Here is a 15,223-nt window from a genome sequence, read left to right as displayed (position 1 = left end):
GACGCTACTAAAGTGTTTATTAATATATATATATATATATATATATATATATATCATTGTTTGTAATGTTGCTTGAAAACAAGCTGATTGAAAACAAGTAAATACTTTAATGAAGCCATTTTTCTCCAAATCTTACAATTGCTATTTTCTTCATCTAGCTCTTTGTGATATGCATCCCATGCGAGCATTATTTCTCATTCCACGGAATCCACCACCTCGTTTGAAATCCAAAAAGTGGGCAAAGAAGTTTCATAGTTTTATTGAAACTGTTTTAGTGAAAGATTATCAGCAGCGACCATATACTGATCAGCTCTTAAAGCATCCTTTCATCCGAGATCAACCTACTGAACGCCAAGTAAGAATTCAGCTGAAAGACCATTTGGACAGATGTAGGAAAAATAAAAAAGGCAAGTGAATTTGATATTTTCAATTATTAATTTCAATAGCATTTGGTCAATTTCTTCTGTCAGTTAATCGTTTCCTTCTAAAATTCCTTAGCTCTATCTCCCTAAAGTTCGGTAAATTCTAACAGAGGTTTTTTTGTTATGCTGTTATGTTATTGTTTTTTTAAATATATGTATATTGTTAAACGTGTATATTTTTATTGGTAAAAAAATTACTTTTAAAGGCCTTATCAGACGGGCAAATAGCGTCTACACTTTCGTGGACTGTTTTCCGTGTATGCCCGCAGCAACTGGTCAAGCAAGATTTTCGTCATCGTGAGCTTTTTTCAACCAGCTTAAAAGTGTTGACTACAGTGGCAAAAAGAACGTACGCAAATGAAATTCAATCAATCGTGTATGGTTTTGGTAGTGACGTAGTTGCCAAAAATGGCGCGATTGACAAAAATATGAAACTAAGTTGTAAATATATTTCCGAATCACTCCTTCTCTGTAAAAAAAAACGGCAAAAAAAGTTGTATATAATAGTGTAATAAAAAGTCAGTTTTGATTAGCTTTATTCATGAAAAGCCGGCTGTTTGGAATATCCACTGAATATTCATTATTGAAAAAAAAATGTTATACGAAAAAATTCGTACAAAATTATCAGAAGATGAAGATATACTAAAACCAGTAGATAAAATAATCAAAATCAATAAAATTTATTTTCAAAATTTAGAAAAAAAATTAATGTTTATGTGAACTGTCTTCATTTTGTAAAATATATTTGATTAGATTGAATCTTTAATTTTTTTTAAATAATGGTAGAATTTTGAATTTCTAAAATATGTAATATTTTTCATACAATTAAAAATTATTTAATTTGTATGCTGATGTGAAATTTAATAAGCATCAATTCATTTTCTAACCAGTGAAATAGAGTTCAGCAAATTATATAGTCACATTTGAGGGAATTGTAAAATATGAAAGATTCTGCTGCTATTTGATTTTTCAATGTAAAAAATAATGAAGTTTTTATTTTTAAAGTTGATTGCACCCCCACATACAAAATCACTTTTTTAGTGTATTTGTGTTAAATTTGATATTCCCAATTTATTCTATAAAATTCCAATGCAGACGCATTATGCAATTATTAAACTTTTTTGTATGTAAACCTGTCATTATTACTGAAAAATTAATAAAATTGATGAGCGAGCAATATATTGCGTCTCATCAGGATTGACAACAAAACAAAACTGATACTATAAGTAAGTATAGCAAGTAAAAAAACTAAAAATAGCATTAAAAATCCATCATAAGTAGTAATATACGAAATGTATGAACAGGAATCCCACTAACAAAGTGAGTCAACTACAGATATTCACAAAACAAGTAGAGCGAATACAGAGCGATAAATCAACCTTAAAGTACTGCTGTGTTTTGGGGTTTAGCATACAGCAAATGCTCACATGACGTCATTACATACGTTTTTTCCTGCTCGTTTGCCGACGAAAGTGTCCAGGGTATTTGCTCTTCGAATAAGGCCTTATAACTGAGTTTTATAATTTTTTTTCTGATGGTAGATGATTTTAAACTGCATGATGCCCCTTCCTCATTAACTTAAAAAAAATGAGTCATGTTCTATGCGGGTTTTATCATTGTGGGGAAGTAATATCTGGAAAAATTAAATTAGAATTTCTGAGAGAAGTAAATTAAAATTGCATTTTCCATTTCAGAATTTTTTTCTGAAGATATATATATAATATAAGGAAGTCATCGATGCAAAGTGCATGTTTCTTCTGAATTGATGTTGCTGCATTATTGGAACTGCCAACAATATCATATTGAAAACATATTTTTATTTGGCAGTATCAAAATGGATATTTTATTATCCTTCTTACTGTTTTTGACTAAAATGAAAGAAAAGGAAATAATTACTATGAGCATTATTTCTAGATTTTTGATTGAATTTATTTTAAATTATTGAAAACAAAATTTGATTTATGTGAATTATATTTTGTGAACTTTGAAAAATTGAGATTGTGCTTGTACTTGTTTAGGAAGATAATTAGAAATTTGAAACTCAACCATTAATGGTAAATTTTATTTAAAACCACTATTTATTTTCATCAAGCAACTGTGAAAAGAAATCTTAGTTAATAATTTTTACAAATTGTGCTTTAGTGTGGGAATTTGTGCTTTGACTGACTTTGGAAATTAAATCAATAAGCAGGACAAATTTGCTGCAATTTTATATATTTGTTTTAATGGTAATCAAAGGGCTGCTATATATTAATCTTTCCATAAAAAGTTGAATTTTATTAAACAATAAATTTTCCATGGCAATGTATACTGAATTGTTTAGAGAGTTTTTTAAAAATATAAAAAAGTGCATCCATATTGTGTACTTAATTTATACACTGTCAGAGATTAAAGCTTAAAATCGCCTGAGAAGTCCTGTTGATTCTTAATTTGAATTAAGATGGCATATAATAAATTCTTTTTTTTTTTCTGAACTGTTGGTCTTTTTTATAGGTGAAGAAAGAGACCACGATGAATATAGATACAGTGGAAGTGAGGGTGAAGATGATGATATGATTCCTGCACAGATAAGGTATTAATTTTTGATGCCATTTCATTTGTTCAAACTACGCATATTTTTAAATTGGTTAATTTTTTTCTGTATGCCTTGTAATGTTTTTAAAATCATTTGTTTTTTAAAATTTCTACATTGTAAAAAATAAAGATGTCTTTGTGTCCACATAAATTATGTATATATATTTTGCATACCGATTTTAACATATTTATTATTTAATTCTGTAGCTCTAGAAATATTCTTGAAGATTCAACTCTGAGGAGAAATTACCAAGACGATAGTCAAACATTGACCCCATCTGGTGGAAATTATCGTGCGGCTGACACTCCTCTGCCACCACCACGTCCTCCTGTACCTCCACAGAGACTTATTGGTATTCAACATATATATTATTTTTATTGTTCACGCCTTGTCTTTAACACTTTCCTCATGACAATTCAGTATGCTATAATACAGACACTAAACTAGATCATGCGCCGAAAGTGAAGTGTTCTTATTTTTTAAAAAAAAATCATTAAAATAATATAGAGAAGAATGATGTACCATTTGACCAATTTCCAATATTAATTTTTTTTATTGTTTTCTCCTGTTTATTTTTAATTTATCACATTAACAAAACACTTATTAAAAACGGATAAACTGATTAATTAAAAAATAAACATAAGCAAAAGGAAATCGAATACAAGAAAGGTTTAATTCATTTGTATCTCACATGAGAGTAATTAATATTTGAATTTAGTAAAAGAGTAATATGTAGTGATTAATAATTTTATCCAGTATTTGTTTACACAACTCGACTTAAATTCTTCGCTTTCATAACGCGATCCTTGTCTTACATCATTTCCCCTACATACAATAAACTTTTATGATTTATTCTTGCCTTTTGGTTCGTAAAAAGAAGGAAAATTTCTTCCATTGAATCTTGGCTTGTGATTATTTCCATGTGTAATTGGATGATAGTGTTTTTGATATTCATTAGCATCTATTTTATTTTTTCAATTAAAATTTTGCGCTCGATATTTTGTTGGTTTCAGTTTGTGTAGACAATATGCATTCATTAAGCATATACCAATCCTGTACAAAAAAAAGTTTCTACTGCTTTGTTTTTATTTTTTATGCAGGTTAAATTGATAGTGCTGATTATTTTGTCAGTCTTGCCTATTGAACCCATCAATTTATTGTAATGGTGTACTCAAGCTGGTTTTTGTACAATTTTTTGTTCACTTTAGCTTTCTGGAATATCCACATATCTTCTGTGTGTATTGTGGGAATCATGAAAAGTTATTTTATTATTCCATTTTATAGCTTTTATAGCTCAGGGAGGGAAAGCATGCATCTCCTTTTTGTAATTTTTCATTTTTGTCATATTTTTTCTCCTCTTTGTCACATTACCACGCACAATTTTTATTATTTAGCCCCACACTATTTTATGAAAATACTGTGGGGCTAATGTACCATTTATCTATGTAAAGTGTATAGTCTTTGTCTAAACAGGGTTCTAGGAGAAACATTACAACACTCCACAATTTACCAGTCTTTCAGTTCGAGCTCTTTAGTCCTGTATAAAGAATGCAGTCTTGAATCTAACTTGGCTTGTAATTTCAATTAATAAGTGGTTTGATTCCAAATTTATTCCTCTTCGATGAATTTAATTGTTTCAATGGAATGGAAGGAGAAAGAACAGTAGAAAATTTGTTTCTATTGAATGCATTGTTTGCCTTTCTATAAACACAGGCTTTTGTCAATACATAGATTAGAGTTATGGTAAAAAGAATTATTAAATGATCCACTTTAATTTATCAACTGTTTTGCGGATTTTGTGTAAACGATCGGAATCGTATAAATGATCACCTCTAAAATATAGCATCTGTAAACGTAATAAATAGCAGTCTCTGCTGATTACATCTCCAAAGATATCATTTCTCATTTTCTTATCCCCTTTCCAATATTCTGATAAAGATAGCTTTTTTTTTTCTTATCATCGAAATGGCGATAGCAATGAAACAATGCAATTCATTAAGCTGTGTACCAATTATTAGGCTATTATTTTTATTATTATTTTGCAATATACTCAATTTATCCACTGACAAATGACTGAAAATAATCTAATTTTCCTTATGCCTGTTTAAATTCAATGTGATAGGGTGGTGAATTTTAGGGATAAATTTTGCCCTCGTCCATATAATATTTGATGAAGTTGTATTTTGCGAATAAGTATCCTCTAATCTTCGGACTCTGAGCTACAGGGTGGTTATAATTAAAGTATCCCTATTCAAACCCCTCTGGAACCCATTTTTCCTAATGGTATTTTGATGAAATTTGATATATACTTTATATGGATCATTGGGGAAAAATTTCTTCAATGAAAAAATAGTTCACATTTTGACCAGCAGTTACCATTTTTTTTTTTTTAATTCCTGATACAAATTAGTGAAACTTTTAAAGATGCAGTCAGAGCCCAGAAATCATTCTGCGTGCCTTTGTCATTGTTAGTCATGCCCTTACAGAAGAAAGATCAAGCTTTACTGGTAAAATTGTTTTGTCAAAACGACAGCAATACCTTAGTTGCACTGCGAGAATATCGTCGTTTAAAGGAACTGCGAAAAGGGTCCATGTTGAAGAATGGTTTGATGATGATTATGAAATTTGAAGAGACTGCAGACTTGGGTGGATTACCAGGAAGAGGGAGGAAATCGGTTGCGAATGAAACTATCGAAGAAGTCGCTGCTGTGGTTAAGAGTCCCCAGTTCCAGCTATTCTTCAGCAAGTGCTCGATCAGTGTCACGTGAGTTGGCGATTCCGTGATCGACAGTGCGAAAAATTTTACGATCCATTTAAAAATACTATCCATATAAGATACACGAGATGCAGGTGCCGTAACCTCAAGACCTCCAAACACGCTATGAATTTGCTTGCCAATTTTTGGCAAGAATGGAAGTTGATGACAGGTGGCCTTGGCAAATTCTATGATTAGATGAGGTGCACTTTTCTTTAGATGGAATTCAGAATAATCAAAATTACCGCATATAGGATGCTTTACCTCTTAATGTCCTGCATCAACAGCCACTGCATTCTGATTGCGAGACTGCATGTGTGTATTTACTGCTGATTCTATCCTCGGACCGTTTTTCTTTGAAACTCTCACTCCGCAAGATCTTAAAACGTGCTTTATCATGAGTGAACGGTGCAGTGAACTTCTTCGACATCAGGGCATTCCTGCTTTACAGGAACGGCAATGTTTGCAGACCACTGTCTTCATGCAAGGTGGAGCAACACCCCTACATTGGACGCCAAATCAAAGAACTGCTTCGTACTAAATGTGGCGGGTATCGGGTAATATCCAGATCTTTTCCTGATGCCTGGAATCCTCATTCACCCGACTTAAATCCCCGTGATTTCTGGTTGTAGGGATTACTAAAAGACCGTGTTTATGGAGGAGGAATTAGGACTTTTCCCGAATTGAAAGCCAGCATTACAGGCCATGTTGCTGAAATCCCTCGAAAGTTTTTTCGCGCTACCATTGAACACGCTATAGTGCGCCTTCAACACGTAATTGATGTCAGTGAAACACACGTTGAGCACATTCTATAACTGAATAAATTTTAATAATTTTGGCGGATTTTTTGTTCTTTTTTAGGCTTCGCAATTCCCCCAGTTGGTCAAAATTTGAACTATTTTTTTAGTTGCAAAAGTCCCCCCTCCATGATCCATATAATGTATATACCAAGTTTCATCAAAAACGTTTGGGGTTCTAGAGAGGTCTGAATACGGTCAATTTACTTATAGTCACCCTGTACTTAGCCATTTAAATCGTCATTTTTTGAGAGGTGCTATTTTTATATATGTTTCATTTTCGTTACCGCTATCCGTATACGTCTTTAATTCATTTGATGTTTTCATAGATTTTTAAAAAATCCTTTTGAGGAGGGCAGGACCTGAATCCTTTATTAAAATGAAAACAAATTGTGATATAAAAAGTGAGAATATTTTTAGACGGAATGCGAACTTATCAGTATTAAAAGTCTTTTGATATTCTTTTTTTCTGAAGTTTGTACAGTTCTCGTTAATTGTCTGTTGCTTTATAATACTCAACGTTGATTAAAAAATTGTGGATGAATAACTTTTATTCAAGTCGTGTGGTTTATTCCTTCCGCCAAATAGTTTGTACAGCGATCACAGAAGGCGCTGCAATTCGTAAACTAATTCCTGCAGGTTTTAGCCGGCGTTCGTCTCCAAGGGTTATTATGTGGAAGCCGGATATAGCCGGCTTTAGGGGCGAAAAGGTTAATCGTCAATTTTCTTTTCTTTCTTTCTTTCTTTCTTTTTTTTTTTTTTTTTTTTTTTTTCTTCTTCTTCCTAATTCTTTATCAGACTCAGTTGTTTCATTTGTTTTTGACTATATATGAAAAAGAGCTGAGTTTACTCGACTGGACTGATTTCATTTACAGAAGATCTTAATAACTTATTTGCAACATCCCTCTGCCGTGCACTTAAAGCTCTTTTGCTGATGATTTTGAAAATTTTAAGGCTTTCAACTTTTTGTCAATTAATTACTATGAAGGCCAAGCTTCAAGTAATCAAGCTTTTTTAACTAATGTTTTTTGAGTTATTGAATGATTAAATATTATGTATTTTTTAATGTGCATCTAAAATTAATAGTTATACCAGAAGATTCATATAGATAGTTTCGTTTGCTGTGAAATACATTTAATTGCTATCATTATGAGGATTTGTTCACACTGTTTCAGGAGTCTTTTTTAGTTTTTTAGGATGTTTTAAATAGACTTATATGTATATGAAAAATACTAAAATAAACAGACGTTTCGAAACAAACGTTTTTAATATTGCTTGGACAAAGACAAAAGCATAAACAAAATATCGTCTAGGGAAGACACTACCTTTTCATTTTTGATATCCTGTTATATTATTGAATGGTTCTTCAAAGTATTTTGTAAAGATTGGAATTCAAGATAGCATTTAATGTGTAGAAGTTAAGGAGAACTACAAAATGACAAGAGTGTGATTGCCCTGTCCATCTCATCTCTCAGTTGTATTTCCTGGCCTTTTCAATTCATTCGAAAGAAAATCATTATTTCTGTAGTGGAACTGTTTGGAGAGAGGACAGTTTCTCTACATTACACTATACTATTTTTATAAACATTTTATTCTTGTTTATTGAAGGTAAATTTTAGATATTTAATTATTGTAATGAGAGTTAATAGAATTTTCAAAAATCGGGCTGTGATTTTTTAACAGACTTAAATACTGCAGATTAAGTTGGAAGGAACAAAAGTGTTCTTCATTACTTGAAATATTTTTAAAAATCGTGATATAGATTCTGAATAGCCTTTGACACTTAGATCCTGCTGATTAAACTCTTGTTGTTTTTTTTTTTTTTTTTTTTTTTTTTTTTTTTCCTTTCAAAAAGAAAGGACTGAAATTATCAAGGTTTTTATCAATTCTTGAACTGGGTTGAGATAGGCTAGCGTTAACATTCTGAGTATCTCCTATATATCAGCTTGACAGTATTTTTCAAATATTTGATTTATGGGAGTAATTAAATAGATAAAATTATGTATGCTCTATTGGAAATAAAAACTCTTTCTCTTCAATCTTTAAATTTGGCATTCCTTTCCCACATTTGTTTGTTGTGGATTATTATATAGGCTTTTTAGGAATTTACAATTTTTTTTCACTTTGATAATTGTGGTTTTGCAATTTGATACAGAATTTCTAACAATAATTAGGGATGTGTCAAGCTAAAGTTGTGTGTTCATTACTATGAATTGTTAACACTCTTATGGTCCAATTATATTGCATATAGTGATTTTTTTTTTTTTCATGTTCAGTGCTTAGTACTTTTGGTAAATTTAAACTTATAATGGAATTTTTAAAGTGATTTACTTACTTTGGGGAGTAGGTTATGTTTCTCAATAGTGGCAGTAAAGATAATTGTTACGAACATCAGACAGTTAATGGTTGTCGCACTGTGGGAAAAGGTTACATCTTGTAAATGGCTTGACTTTTGGAACATTGAAAGTTTTGAGATTATTGCTATTCAGAAAAATTCATATTCTGAAAATAATACTTTTTTTTTATTGTTGTTTGTGTGCCTAGCAAATAATAAATCTTGAAATCAAACATTTTTTGCAATTTTTTATTGTTTAAATTTGATCTTATACCACTCTTTCTAGGTAAGTACGAAATATGAAATTCTTTGTGTAAACTTACGAATCCCAATAATAATAGTTTGTGCCTTTAATGGATAGCACATTTCTTAAAACAAATTTGGTATGAATTAAAATGTTTTGTATGACAGCTTTCTGACTGCCAAATTTATTGCCTACAAGCGCAATTTTCATTTGTTTTAGTATTTCTACAGTTTTTCCCTTGGCATGTAAAAGTTACTTTAGTTCACTTGTAACTATTTTATCTTTAATTACCCATCTTATTTTTATCCAGAAAGGAAAATGGTTGTCAAGTGTGAGATAATAAATTGAGTGCTACATCAAGATTATCTGTTTTATACAATTTTCGCTGAATTTTATGCTTTTATTGAATTATTAATTTGCAAAATTATTTGTACTAACAATGATATTTATATGTTGGTAGTTAACTAAACATTAAAATTTTAACTCCATTGAATAAAACCATTGTAGTTGTGCCTGATCCTCCTCCTCCAAGTAAACCTTTACCACCTATTCCTGGGGAAGAAAAGAAACCTGCCACTCCTCCAAGAAATCAGCAATTACAGCCTCCAGCCTTGCCCCCCAGTAGGAGTGCTGCAGTTTTAAAACCTGCAGCTCGAAAACCAGAAGTAAGTAAAATAAGGAGAAAAAAAAACATTACAGTTAAAATTTCTTTGTTAAGTGATATTTAAAGATGGTATTATTGACTTGCTTATTTAAATATTTGCTGATTCAGTTCATTTATGTTTCATTGATATATTTCTTTTTTCTCTGAATGCATCACCATTATTATTGGTATCATTTTATAGAATATCATATATAACTGAGAGGTGGAAGAACATTTAATAATTATAGATGTCTTTTTATTTTGTTCATTATTTGTAAGCTTTTGTATACATATGTAATATATATAGAATAATTTAAATTGAATATATAATAAATATAAATATTTTGGTTTTACTTTGTCATTGCTTTTGTTAAATTGTACTATTTTATTCTTTTTTAAATGAAAGTTGCTTTGACTGTAGATTGATAACCATTAAAAATTTATTACCTTGCATTTGTTTCTCTATTTAGCTTCTTTTTTTAAAAAAAATTCTAGAGATGCTTGTTACTAATATAGTAAATATAATGATGTGTTGATTAATTTTATATGTTTTTAATGTGCCAAAAAAAAGAAATATAAAAATACAATTCATATGCTGTGTGATTTAATATTTCTTTTATTCTAAAGAAGAAGTTTAGGAATGCTTGATTTTTTTTTTCTTTGTGATAATGTAAATTTAACTTTTTAGATAAGTAGATTGACTTCTATTCACTATTTGACTGTCTGCCATCAACTCATTTACACATGTGAAAATTTTAACTTATCAGTGACTATTGAACATAGATATATCTCAGATTTTCTTATTTGCTAGCGTTTTTTATCAAAATTTTACTAGAATTTTGTATTATTAGTTTCATATATTAAAGAATATTTGGTTTATAATTATGCAGAAATAGGGTGATCTCATTACTACTGCTAAACAGTTTTCTGAATAAACTGATGAATATTGTCTTGGCATTAGTAATTATTGAATTCTATTAAGGTGACTGCCTACATTAAAAATGGCATTTTTCGACCATTTTGTTCAAAAAAAAAATTTTTTTTTTTTTTTTTTTTGCGAAAATATTTTAATTTAAACATTTTTCTTTTCATTTTATGTCATCTATTAGCCGAGATGTATCAAATTAAAAAAGTGCAGTATACTTGAAAATTAACCGGAAGTCTTAGTCTGCAACCGGAAGTTGTTGTAAAATGCCGCTTTTAACATATTTTTTACCTTTTTTTTCTTAGCTTTAAAACGCAAATAACGATTTTATGATGTTGCTAGTGCATGATGCTGTGAAATATATATATATATATATATATATATATATATATATATATATATATATATATATATATGGTGCAAATATGGTCACCAAATTAGAATGTATTTATTGGTTATGTCCAAAAAAGAATTGGCAGTCAATTACAGAAATTGAAAAAACCAACAAAGGGACTGAAAGGAAAGGGCTAATTAACTGATAATTTTATCGATACATTACAGCATTACTATTGAATTGTCATTCGTAGTAATTTTGATAGTCTAAAACACATTCAATCTGGAGTTATTGTAGCATTTTATCACTTTTGCACAGGCTCGAAACATTCCATGCATGGGCAATGTCCAGTAGAAGTCAATAGCTGATGTAAATATCAACAAGCAAAGGCACAGGGGAAAACCTTTCTTGGGAAATCCAATGGACTACCGCAAAATATTATAAATATCATAAAACATGTATATATGAAACTTTGTGATCAAAAATTGTTAAAGAAAGGCTTCCATAGAATGACACAAAACGCTAATGAGAGTTTTAATAGTTTGCTCTGGAATATAGTCCTGAAACAACATCTCATTGAACTCCAAACTCTGTCGTTGGGGTCCTATATTGCTTAACGTGTTTAATAAAGCTGGCAATGGCATAAAAAGTGTGTTAAATCAATTGCAAATAAGTGTTGGTTGTTACACTCAAGAAGGATTAAAGCTTTTTGACTATGAACGTGTTTGTAATTCAAAAAGGCATTCATTATCAGCTGCAAAAGTTCACAGAAAAAAAAAGTGAGAGCTCGGCAAAAGAAAAAATGTACAATGCATGAAGAAAAAGAAGGTTTAACTTATAAATGTGGAGAATTTTAGACTGTTTTATGAAGAGAAAATAATTTTTTCGATAGAAGGTGTAAACCATTAACATGATATCTCCAGTATTAATTAATATTTTTTAATGAAATTTTCAGACAATGTTCTTTACACTATTGTCTATGAAATGAACCAAAAGTTTTGATGTACAGTAAATACTTTTTTACTTATAGCCTTTTATGTTAGAAAATAGCTGAAAATTTAAGAATAATGTCTACATTGCAAATAAAAACCTTCAAAATATTTTTGCATTTTAATTAATCTCTTAGATTTTAGTTCATTTTGAAGATAACTATTTTATGTATGCTATGTATAAAGAAAATTTTAATTGCTAAATTAGAATTTTGTGTAGAGTGTTAATTGTTTTGGTTAACTTTAGTTAAAACTTACATCAAATTTATCAATTTAAAAATATGGGACAGTTATAAAAATTTTTTTATAAATGTTTATTCATTTTATATCCTTATTTAACTAAAAAACACAAATTAACTCTTAAAAAATAGCCTTTAAAAAAATTTTCTCGAACGTAGGCAGTTACCTTAACTTTCCAATAGCTCACTTTTTATAGAATTTTCGAAAGTTTTAGCCCTTAAATGCATGACTTTTTATTTTTAAGAAATAAAATTTTAAATAAACTGGGAATTGAGTGTTTTTAAGGAAGAGAAAAAAAAAGAAAAAAAAGAGCTTTTTTTAAAAAAAATTTTCAAAAAAGCATATTGATGTAGTTATGTAACCTGTTTTTTTTATATTTATTCATTACTCATACCAGCGATATTAATAATATTACAATATTAATAATATTTGGTGTGTAATAAATAATAACCAATAATTAAAGCAAATAAATTGCCATGAGATAAATCTGTTTTTTGATTATAAATATAGCTTTTATAATAAAATTTAAATATATATTAGTCTGTAAAATCAAATGTGTTTCATTTACATTCAGAGAAATCATTTGTGCTGTTTTGCTTTTTTAATTTGTCGTGAATTTTCAACGATTTGCATTAAGTGCTACAAAAATATTTCTCGTATGATTTTCAATTAAAACCAAAGACCCATTCTTATAAAAAGGAATTCCTGTATCAGCACTTTTTATCATTTTTCTGAATAGAAATCTTTTCATATGGTGTTCCAGAAGTTGAAATTAAAAAAAAAAAAAATCGTCGTAAATCAGAAGTTAGATAACTTTTTAACGGATTAATAAAAAAAAATCCCTATTTGAATTGATTGATATATGGAAATGAATAATACAGAAATCGGTTTCAAGAACATATCTTTAAAATTATAAATATTTGAACGTTTTGAAAGCAAAATATGGTGAGCTGTTTGTATCAGAAAAATTAAAATGATTACTGATTTTGAATTCTTTTTATTTGGAAATTGTGTTGAAGATTTTAATAAGAGTAAATTTTTGTAGGAAAGTGTGCGATTCATTTATTTTTGAGGAAATATTCTTTAAAAATTCGCTACATTATTTTCATTGGAATCACTAAATTATTTCCATTAAATCTGCATTTGCAATCCAGTTACCTCCTGTCAGGATCATTGTCAAGATAAAAACAATAAAGGAGGATTTAAGCTTTTGTGATTTGTGCTAAAATAAAAAATTTTATTGAACTGAATACATTTAAAAGAAACAAATTATTTTGAAATTAAGTGAAAATAGCAATTTGATGCTGTACAAAAATATTTAGAAAATTTGTATGATTTTCTTTATTTTTTGTTAAATGGGAGCTTATGCAAATGTAGAGAAGTAATTCTATTAAATATTTACTTCCAAGTATTATCAAATACTATAATGATAGCATTGCACGTTTTTTAAGAATGAAAGCAAAAAAAAAAAAAAAAAAAAAAAGAATTTGTTCAGGCCTTTTTCTTCATATTTCTGTAGTTTGAATAGATTCTAATAGCGTTACTTCTCAAATTTAATTTCAGGAAGCTAAAAACATTCCCACGTTAATGTGACCTAAAAGAATTAGAATATTTAAATATTTAACGAGATTTCTTCTAATCGGAAGGCCTGATTGGTTTAACAATGCTGATGAGTTTTCTTCAACGACATTCAATGAGCATTGGACAGAAATATGAAAGAGAAACAGAAAGACATTTAACGTGAAAGATTTTCAACCCCAAAATGGTCAAACCAAACAGGGGTTCCTCATGGATCCTTTACTGGTAATGAGTACTAATAACTATACCTATACTGGTAATGATTACTAATAATCATTGAAAAGAAAACCTCATTTTCCATGTTGCTAATTGAAATGACAGTTCGTAAGAAAGTGTTTTCTTTGAAGTAATTCTTTAATTTTTCGAGCCCGGATAAATAAGTATTCTGGAAAAATAAGTATAAGTCATCTGGAATATTACCCGAAATAAAACTTGTGCATTTTTTTTTTTTTTTTTGATAGAAATAATGTAAAGCGATGTTTAAATAATTTTTTAAAAAGTGCTTTATTTGGGTTTTTTTTAAAGTCCGACGCCTCAAGCAAGCGCCTGAATATGCATTTAAATTATCTTAAGTACTCAAATATTTTTATATTTAAACTTTGCAAAGTTAATTATATTTTAGAAAGCTTTCGCATTTTGAAATTAAGTTTCAAATTAAATTTATATTTTTTAAATAATAAATTTTGTATTTGGGGAAATATTTACTTCAAAGAAGATAAATAAATTTAAATTTCGGAAAGGTTTCATGCATATATAATGCATAACATTTTACTTTGAATTAGAATATAATACAAGCTTTTATAAAAATTAAGAAATAATTACGATTAATTATGCTTTGATTTTTATGTTAAACTAGATGTAGTGTTAATTGCTGATAATTAATGTGGTTTAGTTTGTGCAGTCGTTAGGCATACAAATAATAATTATTTTTAAAAATTTGTTTTCATAAATTAAAGTAGTATGATACTACATAGTAGCATATATAGCCAATTTCGTGCTAAGACTGCAGTATAAGAAACTTGAATGAACCTACTTAAAACTAAGTCGTCCTTTTTTAATCCGTTTCTATAGCGACCGCCGGAAATGAGAACATTTGATGGGGAAAGTTTTCGTGACGGGCAGACAATGTCAAGAATTGTTTCGACGCTTTGCACTGATTAAGAATATTTCTAACTTGCATTATAGCCGAATAGTACTGTATATATACCAGAACTTCAACATATAATATCAGAGCTTCTTTTGCTAAGACATTCAATATACATTTCTTGCATCACAAAATCTATAAAAAAATAATAATAATAATCGTTATCATAAAAAAAATGACTGATAATACTATTATGCATTAGCTTTTAATTAGCAATATCGAGTATTCAGTTAATGTTTAAA

The 15,223-nt window shown here is 29.0% G+C and overlaps 1 protein-coding gene across 2 annotated transcripts in view; it reads left to right on the top strand.

Annotated features, from left to right (window-relative positions):
- The window catches only part of LOC129958310 (mitogen-activated protein kinase kinase kinase kinase 4-like), a 57,650-nt gene that overhangs the window by 18,457 nt on the left and 23,970 nt on the right, over positions 1-15,223 (top strand). For both annotated transcript variants that reach the window (XM_056070707.1, XM_056070706.1), the window contains exons 12-15: positions 159-407; positions 2,916-2,994; positions 3,204-3,349; positions 9,636-9,793. In XM_056070707.1, coding sequence (XP_055926682.1) covers positions 159-407; positions 2,916-2,994; positions 3,204-3,349; positions 9,636-9,793 — 632 coding nt within the window. The remainder of the gene's footprint in view (positions 1-158; positions 408-2,915; positions 2,995-3,203; positions 3,350-9,635; positions 9,794-15,223) is intronic.

The sequence above is a fragment of the Argiope bruennichi genome, chromosome X1 (assembly GCF_947563725.1).
Source record: "Argiope bruennichi chromosome X1, qqArgBrue1.1, whole genome shotgun sequence".
Classification (NCBI taxonomy): Eukaryota; Metazoa; Arthropoda; class Arachnida; order Araneae; family Araneidae; genus Argiope; species Argiope bruennichi.
Note: the sequence above shows the minus strand (reverse complement) of the source record. Positions and strands in the feature narration are given on the sequence as shown.